The sequence below is a fragment of the Conger conger genome, chromosome 2 (assembly GCF_963514075.1).
Source record: "Conger conger chromosome 2, fConCon1.1, whole genome shotgun sequence".
Classification (NCBI taxonomy): Eukaryota; Metazoa; Chordata; class Actinopteri; order Anguilliformes; family Congridae; genus Conger; species Conger conger.
Genome location: NC_083761.1, coordinates 45,251,521 through 45,265,007, shown reverse-complemented (window position 1 = coordinate 45,265,007; position 13,487 = coordinate 45,251,521). Strand labels below are relative to the sequence as shown.

Below are 13,487 nucleotides of genomic sequence, written 5' to 3'. Positions count from 1 at the left end.
GTGACAGCATCATGTGATCAGAGCTGGGAGGATTGCTGACGTCATGTTCGTGCACAGTCCAGCTGATATTTCCTGAGGAGGTTGGAAGGCTTCAATTACGGCAACCGGTTAATAAAATGACAGAAAATTAGCAAGGAAAATTTAGCGACGTTGAAGATTTTTTTTATTGACCCTGGAGCTGTAGGTATGGATGAACGAACAATTTATTTTATAATCGTACATTTGCTTGCTACAAAGCTAAATGAGACATCAATACTATCGATAGTAACGTTAGTCTATGTATTTATCGTTCTAGCGATATAATGTATACTAGCCTGTACATGTGACCATTTGATAATTTGTGTAAGTGTTCATTTTATCGACGGGGAATGCATGCGACCTACCTTGCATATTAAGGTAATGCCGATGTCTCTTACAAGCTAAAGTATTAATTATTTAGCTCTCTTGGCAGCCGTTTATTTTTGGCTACAACTGAATTAGCTGAAATCCCTTATTTGAAAGCTGCTAAACACCAATGCGCAAATATGCATGTTGTCGAACATACGATTTCTATATATGGATGCATCGTTAGCTAACGTTAGCTACATTTGAGGATGCTGCGAATGATCTGAAGCCTTTCTCTGTTGTGATGATGATGTTGGTTTTCGCTTCATAGCTAGTAGGCTATTGATTTAACATAGGCCTACCAGTGTAGTCACGGACAGAATGTGTAGCCTATAATTTATATTTTGTGTTAGGCTTCTCATTCTGTTATGCTTTGAAATTGCAACCAAGAATATATCACAATAAAGCCTAGAGCATCAATAATTTCTGGGTGTAGGCGACTCTACGCATGGGTGACGTCGATATCAAGAAAACGTATTTGATAAATGCTCTCACGTTAATACATTCAGAATTTTCCCATTTAATACATTCCCGTGCATACATCAACGATATATCACACATATTAATCGTGTAAGGTGTTTACATTGGCAGCTTGCTGCACGGTAAAGAAAGCGAGTATAGATTTTTTTATAATGGCGTCCTTGAAAGGTTGAAGTCAGTGCGGCATAATGTCAGGGATGCAGGTTCTCATTCATGCATCAGGGCTGTAGATTATTCGCTCAAGCGAAATTAATGGTATGCTATGTGCAATATATTCTCAAGGGTAGTCAAAGATTTTGCAACTGTTATGCGATTACTTGCATTAAAAAAAAATTTGTTTCGAAAAATGATGCATTTAATGCAGGCCTAGCTGTGAATATCGTACGCATAATCTCTTGGTATGATAGACCGGAAGTCCACATAATTAATTAATTTGTGGACAATATATGTTCTGCATCTTTAATGAGCTTTACATTATTGGAATGTATTATTTATCTTTTAATTAGAATTTAGAGAATTAGAGCCGTTCTCCATTGTCCCTTGACTAACGGAGTCACATAACTATAACCCCCAAACCAAGCCATTTTCACACGGCACTTGGCGCATGTTTCCATACGTCCCTCAAAATATGATGTTAATATATGTTAATAATAAAGTAAATAACGTAGACAGTGTACGCAGTCGGAACAAATATTATTTCTTGCAGGTTAGTCTGCATTTTTTTTTTGATATTTAAGTTTGGTAAAATTAATTAAACGGATCACATTTCATACTTCACTTATAGAGGAATCTTATATTGTTTGGAAATTAGTCCCCAATCACTATTTGTTTTACATGTTTCTTGTCAAATGCAAAGTTTCAAGCGAGGTGATGTTCTTTCAGACATATCACTGTATGTGTTCTATCTTTCAGCCAATTCCATAGCAATTCTTGTAACAGTACATGGTCAAACAGTGATGTACATTGACATTCTTATTTAAACCCTGTGGGGTTAGCACAGGGTTAGTATTTGAATACTTTGTCCCAACGATGGAGAGAGGACATTATACACCCATGACTGCATGGCCACTTCAGACTCTAACATCATTGTGAAATTCGCTGACGGTACAGCTGTGGTGGACCTGATCTCAAACAATGATGAGAATGCCTACCTGATGGAGATCAACCACCTCGAGAACTGGTGCCAGGGGAACAATCTCCTGCTGAACGTCAGTAAAACCAAAGAACTGATAGTGGACTTCAGCTGGAAGCAGCAGAGGAGCTACCACACACTCAGCATCAGCGGGGCTCAGGTGGAGAGGGTGGACATCTTTAAGTACCTTGGAGTACACATCACGCAGGATCTATCATGGTCCTGCCACATCAACTCCCTGGTGAAGAAAGCCCGACAGCGTCTCTACCACCTCAGACGTCTGAAGGACTTCAAGCTCCCCCTCAGGGTGCTCAAGAACTTCTACTGCACCATAGAGAGCATCCTGTCGGAGAGCATCACCACCTGGACGGGCAGCAGCACCAAGAAGGACTACTTGGCCCTCAGGAGGGTGGTCCGCTCAGCCGAGCGAACCATTAGAACCACTCTCCCCAACCTGCAGGACACCTATACCCAACGGTGCAGCTCCAAGGCCAACAAAATCCTCAGAGAGCCCAACCACCCCAGCAACAGACTCTTCTCTCTGTTGCCCTCAGGGAGGCGTTATCGCTGCCTGAGGGTAAAAACAGAGAGGATGAGGAAGAGCTTCTTCCCTCAGGCCATCCGCCTGCTGAATGAGGACTGTGCTTAGCACATACACACACACACACCTACATATCAGCAAAAATGGACTGCCACTGCACTTTGCACTTGCACTTGCACTTTGCACTTTTTATCCTGCACTCACACATGAGTAATTCATCTTTTAATTGCTTGTTGTCTGTGTCTTTTAATTTTTGTCTTTTAAACACCGGACGAGTGCACTAAGCATTTCACTGCACATTGTACCTGTATATTGTGTATGTGACAAATAAAATTTGAATTTGAATTTGAATTTGAATTTGAGGACAACGGAAATTGAATGGAAAAGGGGGTCCTCTGGAATTTCAGCATTTCATCTTCTGTTTCTTGTGTCTTGTAGGGCTTTAAGGGCAATCACATTTTATTTCACCTAAGAACTGAATCTGTACATCTACTGCCACCATGGGTGAACTCTTCAGAAGTGAAGAGATGACCCTAGCTCAGCTCTTTCTCCAATCAGAGGCTGCCTACTGTTGTGTCAGTGAGCTAGGAGAGTTGGGAATGGTCCAGTTCCGTGATGTAAGTAGCTGTTCTGTGTCTAGTGGTTCTCTTTTTAATGATGTGCCAAGAAATTAGTGGGTCCGTATGAATTGCAATGAGCCCGCTTTTATCTACATTGTTTATTTTTGTTACTGTACTTGTTCGTAACATCACAGACTTTGTATAAACAGTTAACTTCCCCATACAGAATAAGGCATACACATGACTGCAGAAAGCCATAAATTTACAACAATACTGCAAAATTGGTCATATGATATCCTACAGTTTTGCTGAAATTTAATCTTCTAGGGGTTGCTTAAAAATTTGACAGTTAATATTGAAAATAATTAGAATGGTTTTGGGTTCTTTTTGTTTGTAGCTGAACCCCGACGTGAACGTGTTCCAGCGCAAGTTTGTCAATGAAGTGAGACGCTGTGAGGAGATGGACCGCAAGCTGAGTGAGTATCTGACATGATAGTCCTAACTAGCGCTTCACACACATTCACATTTGTTTTGACATATAGTATTTACACCTTCGACGCAAGTTAATCCATTTTGTTGGCTCATAAAATGCATTTATCTATAGGGTTTGTGGAAAAGGAGATTAAAAAGGCCAACATCCCAATTGTGGACACAGGGGAGAATCCGGAAGTCCCCTTCCCAAGGGATATGATTGACCTGGAGGTGAGTGAGCAATTATTTTTGTGATGTGTTATGCCGGGGGGAACAGAGGAACCAGAAGCAGACGGGGGTGCAGAAAAATGGCGATTTAATATCAAAAGGGGCAGACAGAGCAGAGTCAAAAAACATGCCAGGGTCAAAACCAGGGGGTCCGTCCAAAAAGGCAGAGGTACAAAAATCCAAAAAAGCAAAGAAGAGTCCAGGGAAGCAGGCAGGGGTCAAAACCAGAAAACCAAACAAAGTAGGGCAAGGACTCAGGAACAAGGGCAAGGGCAAGGCAACAAGGAGGCTAGAACTGGGGGACAGAATCAAGGGCTCGGGAACAGAGACAGGACAAGACGAACTAGTACTGTGCGACTGAAAAGGACAGGTATAAGTACACAGGGAAATGAGACAAACTAGGCGGGGCATGGGAGTGAGGGCGGTCTAACAAATGAACATCAGGTGAAACACATGAAAGGGTAATAGGACAATAACGAGGGGGAAAACGAAAACGCGGACTGGATTCACAAAGACTAGAGAGTAGACAATGCATAGATTGAAGACGTAGTGATAGTTAAGAGACAGGTGTGAACACTTTGCTGAAACAAGCGAGTAATAAGGGATAGCATAGGAAGGCGGAGTTATAGAACAGCGCAGAAATGCTAAGAGATGCGTTAGTGAGTTAGTAACGTGAATATTTCTAAACTACCCAATAAAAGTGATTGTTAGTTAGTTAAACAGACAGTAAGTGTATTCATTGGATTAGTACTGTACAAAACCTTGATTAGTAGTGGTTAGTAAGAATAGTGCTTTACAACATTTAACTACCAAGACAAAGCAGGAAGTAAGAAACGCGAGTGAGGAATTAATTGGAAACCTGAAAATACCGTAAACACCTGAATAGTGGGGCACGCAGACAGGGGAGTGACTTGACTGGAAAACATTCAGACGCAGACATAACAGGGGAGGACGAGTGCAAAGACTAATGAAAATAAACAGAACCAGACATGAAATATGAAAAATAATAAATTACAAGAATAATTAATACTAAACAATGATACACTAACCCACAGAACACAGGAACATAACATGATGGTCTGAAAGTTAGAATGTATCTACTGACAACTCCCTGTGTGATGAACTTGCTGACTGTTTCTGCCATTTTGTCATAGGCAACATTTGAGAAGCTAGAGAATGAGCTGAAGGAGATCAACACCAACCAGGAGGCTCTGAAGAAGAACTTCCTGGAGCTGACTGAGCTCAAGCACATCCTTCGTCGCACTCAGCAGTTTTTTGATGAGGTCGGGTGCTCCTTCCATCCATCGGGCCAGTTTTGCTTCCTTTTGACTATAAGCTGCCTCACTCAAACTTCCTGTTTGTCTGGTTAGCTGGCTGGCTTCCTAGGTGCCCATCATTCCCCATGCTCTGTAGCCATCAGTGGTGATATCACTTTTATTTTTTAAATTTATTTATTTAATTTAAGATTTTTCCCTTTTTCTCCCAATTTTGTAGGAAATTGTACTCTATCTAATCCAATTAGTGTTAGCTGGGGGATACACTGCCCACACCCCGTCCCTCGGCGGCCCGAAGGAGAACAACAAGCATTCTTCACCCGTCTCATGCTCATGACTGTGATTCCGAGGCGCCCGGGGTGCTGTTGTGCGTGGCAATCCGCTAACCCTGCCAACAGTGTAGTTCTGTGATTGCTCTTTAATAGTTATTGTTCTTACTTCAGATTTGCCTGATCAATGGAAGTACATAATCTGCACCTGTAGTAAACCCAGAGACGAGTTAAAGACGGGACCATTTGACTCATTGGCATTGGCAGTCGTGTCTTCAGTATTTATAATTATTTATAATTATACTGTTGTGAAGACCAGAGGGAGTTTGAGCGGAGTGTGTGTCCTTAAGTTCAAAACGCTTTCCTCGGACAGAGTCTGGGAAAGTAGTTGTTATTTGCATGCGGCACCCTCCCCACATCACATCAAATCCCTCCATTCCCTCTCTCCATCCACCCTTCCCCCTCCTTCTGACACTTATTTTGACACCCTTTTTGACACTCTTCATCCAAAACTTTGTGTTGCCCTGCTCTATGGATGGAATCCACACTGAAGTTATTCACACATATAAGTGTGGTGGTCCTACGTATGTATGAGTTGAAATATGCAAATACTGTATATTAATTTGTGTCTATGTTATGTGTTAATAATATTTCACATCCTTTCATGAGACTGCTGTTTAATACTGTGGGTGGTCTATCAGTAACACTGTGCATTGCCATCTAAGCTGTGTTTACATTCATGAGGGATGTGATTCTTTCATTTTAAAATGGTAATCCGTATTTTCAGACCCAAATCAATCACTCGTGTGAATCATGGAGATCCGTAAAAAAATGTATTTGCTGTATATTAATTTCCCCTCTCACTCAAATACCGATTTTCACTCTGGTGTTTTGACTTCCACTGCTCTGATATTCATATTTCTGCTGAAAGTGGCCTATAATTTTATTAACTTCTTGAACCTGGATTAATCACTAGCTTTAATCTCGCATAATTCTTGTAGGTTAGAAATAATCATTTCTTAATAATTATTCGTTTTTTCTAAGCTATGTCTTGGCAGTTTTCCAAAACTAACATTTGGAGTCTCAAAAGGACACGTGGAAACAAAATGATATTATGCGCCTTTTGAGGTGTAAAATAATGTATTCAGCTTACTAAATTGTACAACACTTTTTATCCTGAAAAAAGTGTTTGCACTTCCCCCCCAACCTAAAAATAATAATCACAGTATTAACAATAATAACATCGTGTATTTATTGAGGCCCATTGATTGGTTTTTGTCCAATACCCAACCCCCATCAACACGTCAAACACAATTCCACAATTTCACATGCTATTTATTATTCATAAGCAGGCTAGCTCCTTATTTATAAGCGTACTGAATAATAATAAAATATTTTGGAATTTATTTAGATGCTCACCAATATAAAATGGGGTCACGTCACTGAAAATGCGCTCTATTGTGGAGTCAAAAGTGTTTTCACTGTCTTCCTCAGAAATATTCACTTGAGCGATTCCTTGGAAATCCTCCAAAGGAAGTCTTCTATTTAGATATAGTCATTGTAAACACAACCTCTCTTCAACTTCAGTGTCTGGACTTTGAACATTAGCCTCTAGAATTTCTTGATGTTTGGTGGAATCCATTCTTCCTTCCACTCGCACAATATTTCCTGTGCCCCCAGCTGCCACACGACCCCAAAGCATAATGGATCCACCTCCATGCTTCACAGTAGCAAAGGTGTTCTTTTCTACAAAGGCTTCACCCTTTTTTCTCCAAACATACCTTCTTTGGTGGTGGCCAAAAAGTTCAATTTTGGCTTCATCAGTCCAAAGCACATTTTTCCAAAAGGCTTCAGGCTTCTCAATGTTTTATTTTGCATACTTCAGAGGCTTAATCTTTCTTGGTCTTCCAGACCTTGCCTTGAGTTCAACTCCTTCAAGTTCCATTTATCTTCCATTTTCTAATAATTCTTCTGACAGTGGAAATAGGTAGAGTGAGTTATTGTAGCCTTCTCTTTCTTTATAGAAATGAACCATCTTCATTCTAAAATCCTTGGACAACTGTTCAGAGGAACCTATGCAGACAGAACAGCTATTGCAGTTGGATACTTTAGAAGGCATGGAGTTACTTCAGAATAAAAAGTTTAGCCCTGGAATTATACTCACCTGACTCAATGAAGCCCTAACAATGAATCACCTGGGTCTGGGCCTTTGTAATAATCTTTTTAAAAAGTAACAAAGAATACAAAATGGTTCCCAAACTTTTGCACGGGGCCCTTTTCTTTTTTAAATCATTTATAAACAGTAAAAAATAAAAATAAAAAGTTTTGCTTAAAAATGTGCAGAAAACTCTCAGGTTTTCTTTTAATCACAGATTAATTGTAACTAACATTTAAACCAGGGGTGCCCACATTTGTACACCCCACTGTTTAATTTTTCACCCACACCCCTTTCGGTCTCTTTGATTACACTGCAAAAAAAAAAAAATGTTTGCCCATCAGGTATTTTAGTCTCCTTTCTAGACTTAAAATTTCAATTACTTTTTTTCTAACAAAGACAAAATATTGCTAAGTCAGTGAGACAGTTTTGATAATTTCAAGATATACCAATGGTGTAAGAATTTCAACAGTAATTTCAAACAAGCTAATATTTTCTACGAATGACAAAAACTCAGATTAAGAGACTAAAACACTTGTCAAGACTTTTTTGCAGTGTAGTCCCCTTTGCATGCATCCTCCGATGGCCTGCCGCATGTCACTAACAGGTGATGAGTGGTGTGGTCAGTTTGTGAATTCAGGCTCAATTGCATTATCATCATCAGATGGAGGACCCAAATCTGCTGGAGGAGTCATCCTCTCTGCTGGATCCCAGTGAGGCAGGACGGGGGGCGCCGCTGAGGCTGGGGTGAGTCATCATGCTTCATTAATCTTTTCTGTTATTTTGTTCTTGCCTACAAGCAGTTAGTTCAATTTGTCTCACAGAAGTTGCCTGCAGATTTGTAGGCCCTTAAGGATGTGAGTGGAAAATCGGAGCCCCCTATAAGGCCTGTTAATAAAAGCTGTCAGTTTTGCAGTTCTCTGGAGCTGTAACCGTACAGCCGGTGAACAGTTGCACAGCTACACAGCTACAAACAGAGCAAAATGCTAACTGCATACGCTTCAGTGGAAGAATTGACAGAGGATGACCTGGGATGGCCCTACAGATATGATTGGCCATTTAAAATTGGTCATCAGAAATAATCACAGATAATAATCCATCCTGCTCTCACAACATTCAGAGATTTTTTTTTTTTCATTCTTTGTCTTGAGGTGGTATTTAAAGATCAATCTGGTATATTTTTTATTTGAATTCAGTCAAATTCAGTCAAATAAACACCTGCATGCCCTGCAAGCAGGTGTTCTTCACTGTGGGAAAGGATCAACCCGTGTGTGTGTCTGTGTCTGTGTCTGTGTGCGTGCTTGTGCATGCGTGTGTCATTTCAGCCAGCACTTGGCAGCCCCAGTCAACCTTGCATGCCCTGTGGGTACAGACGAGCTATTAACAATGACAGAGAGAAACTAGCAGTCAATGCATTCAGATACCAAATATTACACACCAGGCAAGTCCCACTGACTTCACTGCAGGGTAGCTCAGGATCAATGCCTCCACATATAATCAATGGGAGCGTGAGCTGGCTGGATTCAAGCTTGGGAGAGTGCCACCATGTTTATTGATAGCCATGGCATTGAGTCAGTAGTAAAGCTTGGAGTGAGATTAGTGAGCTTCCCTTGTGTCACGCTCATTTAATTCCCTTCATACAGGCTAGTGGACTTTGAAGTCAATTTGCTATTGATTTGCTGGGAGCAAAATGTCACACTCGGCCGTATGGCACGTGACTACAGTTCTGATTATAGTGGAACATGGCAAACTGACATGATTTTGTCAATGTGGTAGACCGGTCAGGAGAAAAGAGTACTGAAAATAGTTATTTGAATGATCTAAAGACAGTGTTTGGATTTACAGTATACAGCTCTTGTCTGTGTCTTTACAGTTATTTGGCTGAATATTTTATCCAAAGCAAGTTATTGTTCATTAGACTAAGACTATGATTAGATTTAGACTGGGACAAACAACTGCCTCGTTTTGGGGAGTACTACTGGGGCCCCATTTAAGATCTGAGCCCATAACATGAACACTAATATGCCTCCTGAAACGTCTTGAGCAAGCTAGTTTCAGCAGTTTTGCTCTTGTACAGTTACAGCCATATATGTGCATTTGTAGAGACTCGATTTGTTAGGGCTTTGATGCTGAGGGTTAGTGAACTCTGAGAGGTGTGTTGCTGACCCCACAGGTTCGTCGCTGGGGTTATCAGCAGGGAGCGGATTCCAACTTTCGAGAGAATGCTGTGGAGGGTGTGTCGTGGGAACGTCTTCCTGCGTCAGGCAGAGATTGAAGACCCTCTGGAAGACCCAACCACAGTCAGTATCACTTTATTAAGCCTGCCTATGAGCTGGAACTGGTAGTGATTGAGGTTTATGAGTGTACCGAGAGAATGTATTTCTGATTAATCCTTTAGCTCAGAAATATGGAATTGCATTTTATATCTAGTTTACTGTAGCTTCAGTTTCTTTACTTTATCTTTTTATCTTAGCTGGACACTCATTTTTTGCCACTTATTTGCTATATATTGGTTTTTATAACAAAGAAAGAAATTGCAGTCTTTGTCATCGAAACCATTACATTTTTTGTAATCATTTTTGTAAATCTGTAGTGCCAACACAACACAGGTTTAATTGCACCAATGCTGTGTTTTATGAATCTTGATAAGAGGTGATGTTGTGTATAGCAAGTTATGTTACTTCCTACATGGTTCAAGATAATGTATTTTTGTGATAACCTACATAACCTACACCTTCTATACAATGGCAAGAAAAGTATGTGACCTCTTCGGAATTTCCTGGTTTTCTGCATTAATTGTTTTTTCTGCAAGTATAGACAAACCCAATGTACTGAAGCTAATACTGATAATAGCAAGCTGTCCAGGCCCTGAGGCAGCAAAGCTGCCACAAAGCATGATGCTCCCTCAACTGTACTTCACTGTTGGGATGATGTTTTTGATGATGTTGGTTTGTGGTGCCTTTTTTACACCATACGCAGTGCTGCATGTTCTTCTCGAACAATTCAACCTTATTTTCATCAGTCCACAAACATTTTCCCCAGCAGCGTTGTGGAGTGTCAATGTGCTCTTTGGCAAACTTCAGGGATTTTTGGAGAGCAGTGACTTCCTCTGTGGCGTCCTGCCATGGACACCATGTCTGTTCAATATTTTGCGGATGGTATGAACAGAGATGTTAACTAGTTCCAATGATTCCTTCATGATTCCTCCTACTCTTGGGTTCTTTTTTACCTCACTGAGCATTCTGCATTGTGCCGTTTGGAAGAGTAGCCAGAGTACTAAATCGTCTCCATTTATGGACATTTATTTTTCTTTGTGATTACTTTGTAACCCTTTCCAGCCTTATGCATATCAACAATTCTTGATTGTAGATCGGAGATCTCTTTTTTGCAATGTATGGTTTTCACATCAGAGATGCTTCTTGTGAATAGCAAACTCAAAATGTTGAGTGTTTTTTTGAGTGAAAGTAGTGCTAACCTTGTTTCATTGATTGGACTTCACATACTTTTCCAACCTGTGAATGTTTGAATGATGTATTGAATATGGAAAAGAACAATACATTGTGTTTGTTCATTATTGTAACTTGTAAATAGTAAATGCAGGTCATGCTAAAGGTTTCGCTAACTTTTTCTTGCCACTGTAAGTTCATTGGGTCATAGTGCATTTTATTTTAGACCGAAAGATCTTGTTTTTTTTTCCCTGCAGGGGGACCAAGTTCACAAGTCCGTCTTCATCATCTTCTTCCAAGGTGACCAGTTGAAAAACAGGGTTAAGAAGATATGTGAGGGGTAAGGACCAGTGTTCACCCTCTGTTAATCTATATGTTTTCTGGCACTTGTAGAAAAGCAGGTCAATTTAGATGATATTTATTTAGGACCTTTGATTGGGTGGTGCTGTGCAAAGCAAACCTGGTCCAATTTGGAGAACATAACCTGTGAATGTTCTTTTTTCGTGGCTTGTTCTCATACTCAATTACCCTTTTCCCTTTTTACCCTTTTCCATTGAATCTTTAAAATTACATTTTACTGTGCAGATTTTATTTTCTGATTGGTCTTAGAACAATGAACATGTAATGTATTGCATTTCAGTTGTTGCAACCATGACATTTATACAGATTCGTGTTTTGAAATGACCCTTGCAATGACATGCATATTGGACCATATATGTATTATATTTTTTGAGTCTGAAATTCTTAGTTTTGTATGACATACCAGACAAGGATTAAACTCTTGACTGGACAAAGTTTAGCTTTGCAAAATAGATCCACACAAATGTACTGCTTTGCAGCTTTAGGGCATCCAATGGCAGACTCAGCAGTATGTCAGCCCATTTCTGCAAAGCGGATTAAGCCCTGGCCACTGACTGAGCAGCTGGTGTGTGGGAGGGCAGTGTTTTCACGCTGTCCTTCTGTCATTACATCACAGATCCTCACTCCCGATCACCTCTTGTTTCTTAGATTCCGTGCTTCTCTGTACCCCTGTCCTGAGACACCTCAGGAGAGGAAAGAGATGGCAGCGGGGGTCAACACGCGCATCGATGACCTCCAAATGGTATGCACCTGACTGTCTTTTCATACCACAAAATAAATGCCAGAGGTTTCTCATATTTGAAAACTTTATTATTAATATACAGATTAGCAGTGCATTGTTATCACTCATTGCATATACACAGCATATCAGTACTAAGATGGGGCAATCAGGAGCGCTTGAGGCAGAAACTGAGTTAGAGGGAACCTCGATTGGTCTGGTTGATTTAAGAGTGTCAGCATCTTCATTGTTTTTTTTTTTTGTTTTTTTTTGTTTGAGAAAGACATCATAGACAGTTGAAACATTAGTATTTTCCCCTGTTCATTGAACTTTTTTTTTTTTTTTTTCTTTGAGCTCTGTGTGCTCCAGCAATCCTTATTTCTTATTTCAGAATAAGATAAAATAAAATTTTTCAATTGTCCGGGTGAGGAGTCTCTCACTGAAGCTTGGTGTCCTTGTTTTCTCAGTTTCCCTGTGGCAGAGTGGAGAGTGATAGGGTTGCTGTGGGTTTCATTTTAGATAATCCTAGAAGGCACAATCATCTCCACTGCTGCTGGGGCCTAAGCATTCAGTTTTGAAATCTGAAGCCGATTGGCTGACTGGTCCTTTTCAGAGCACATAAAACACATACTGCATTAAGCTTTGCACCGTTTGAAAGTTTTATGAGGCACCAAGCCTCTGGGTATGTGAGAATGAAACCCAAAGAAAGCAGTTGGCTAGATGTGTGTCATACAGCTAGCAATTAGCCTCATGCCAGTCACTTGGTTTGTCCAGCCAGACATCTCAAAATTTTCATTTAAGCAATTTCACAAAAAGATTGGGGATTTTGTCATTTGGAAAGGTAGAAAAACCTTTGAAAAAGTACATTATTTCCATTTTAAGAACTGTTCGTCACTCCTCCTCCATCTGGGGGGTATGCTCATTCCCTGGCTACTCCCTGCTTAATGGCCATGATATGATTAGATACAATCTTTATAAATCTTACAATTAATAATTTAATTACATGATGGGGAGCTTATTACCTAATTATTACCTTTGGATTACCTCCAAATCTACAGAGGCTACCAAGATCCTCAGTGGAATACATTCAGAGACGTCAAAAGAATACATTGCCCAACTTAAGTGACACATTATCAACCTGAAATTAGTAGGAATCAAACAATTATTTGAAGGAGTTCCAAAAGGAGTTCCAAAATTAGCTCAATATGCCAAATTAGCAGAATGTGAACACAATAAGAGTCAGAGTAGGGTGTTTTCATAGTGTATCTACATGGAGATTAGTGTAATGAAGCACAATCCAATTATTTGTAGTCTTTTTAAAGTTGGATCTCTTCGGTTTCTGTGGGCCTTTAAAACATTGTATTCTTTCTGTGTGTGATTATACTTGAAATATGTATAGTATGTGTGAAGTCCCCCACACACTGTTTGTAATGAATAAAAGAGGAGGGATATCTGAGTACCGAGTTTGT

The 13,487-nt window shown here is 40.1% G+C and overlaps 1 protein-coding gene across 4 annotated transcripts in view; it reads left to right on the top strand.

The window, feature by feature from the left end:
* Positions 1-45: 45 nt before the first annotated feature.
* The window catches only part of LOC133116699 (V-type proton ATPase 116 kDa subunit a 1), a 32,952-nt gene continuing 19,510 nt past the window's right edge, over positions 46-13,487 (top strand). For all 4 annotated transcript variants that reach the window (XM_061226594.1, XM_061226586.1, XM_061226577.1 and 1 more), the window contains exons 1-9: positions 46-184; positions 2,976-3,154; positions 3,495-3,573; positions 3,702-3,799; positions 4,951-5,079; positions 8,159-8,241; positions 9,668-9,794; positions 11,198-11,280; positions 11,949-12,042. In XM_061226594.1, the coding sequence (XP_061082578.1) occupies positions 3,038-3,154; positions 3,495-3,573; positions 3,702-3,799; positions 4,951-5,079; positions 8,159-8,241; positions 9,668-9,794; positions 11,198-11,280; positions 11,949-12,042 (810 nt within the window). In that variant the 5' untranslated portion in view covers positions 46-184; positions 2,976-3,037. The remainder of the gene's footprint in view (positions 185-2,975; positions 3,155-3,494; positions 3,574-3,701; positions 3,800-4,950; positions 5,080-8,158; positions 8,242-9,667; positions 9,795-11,197; positions 11,281-11,948; positions 12,043-13,487) is intronic.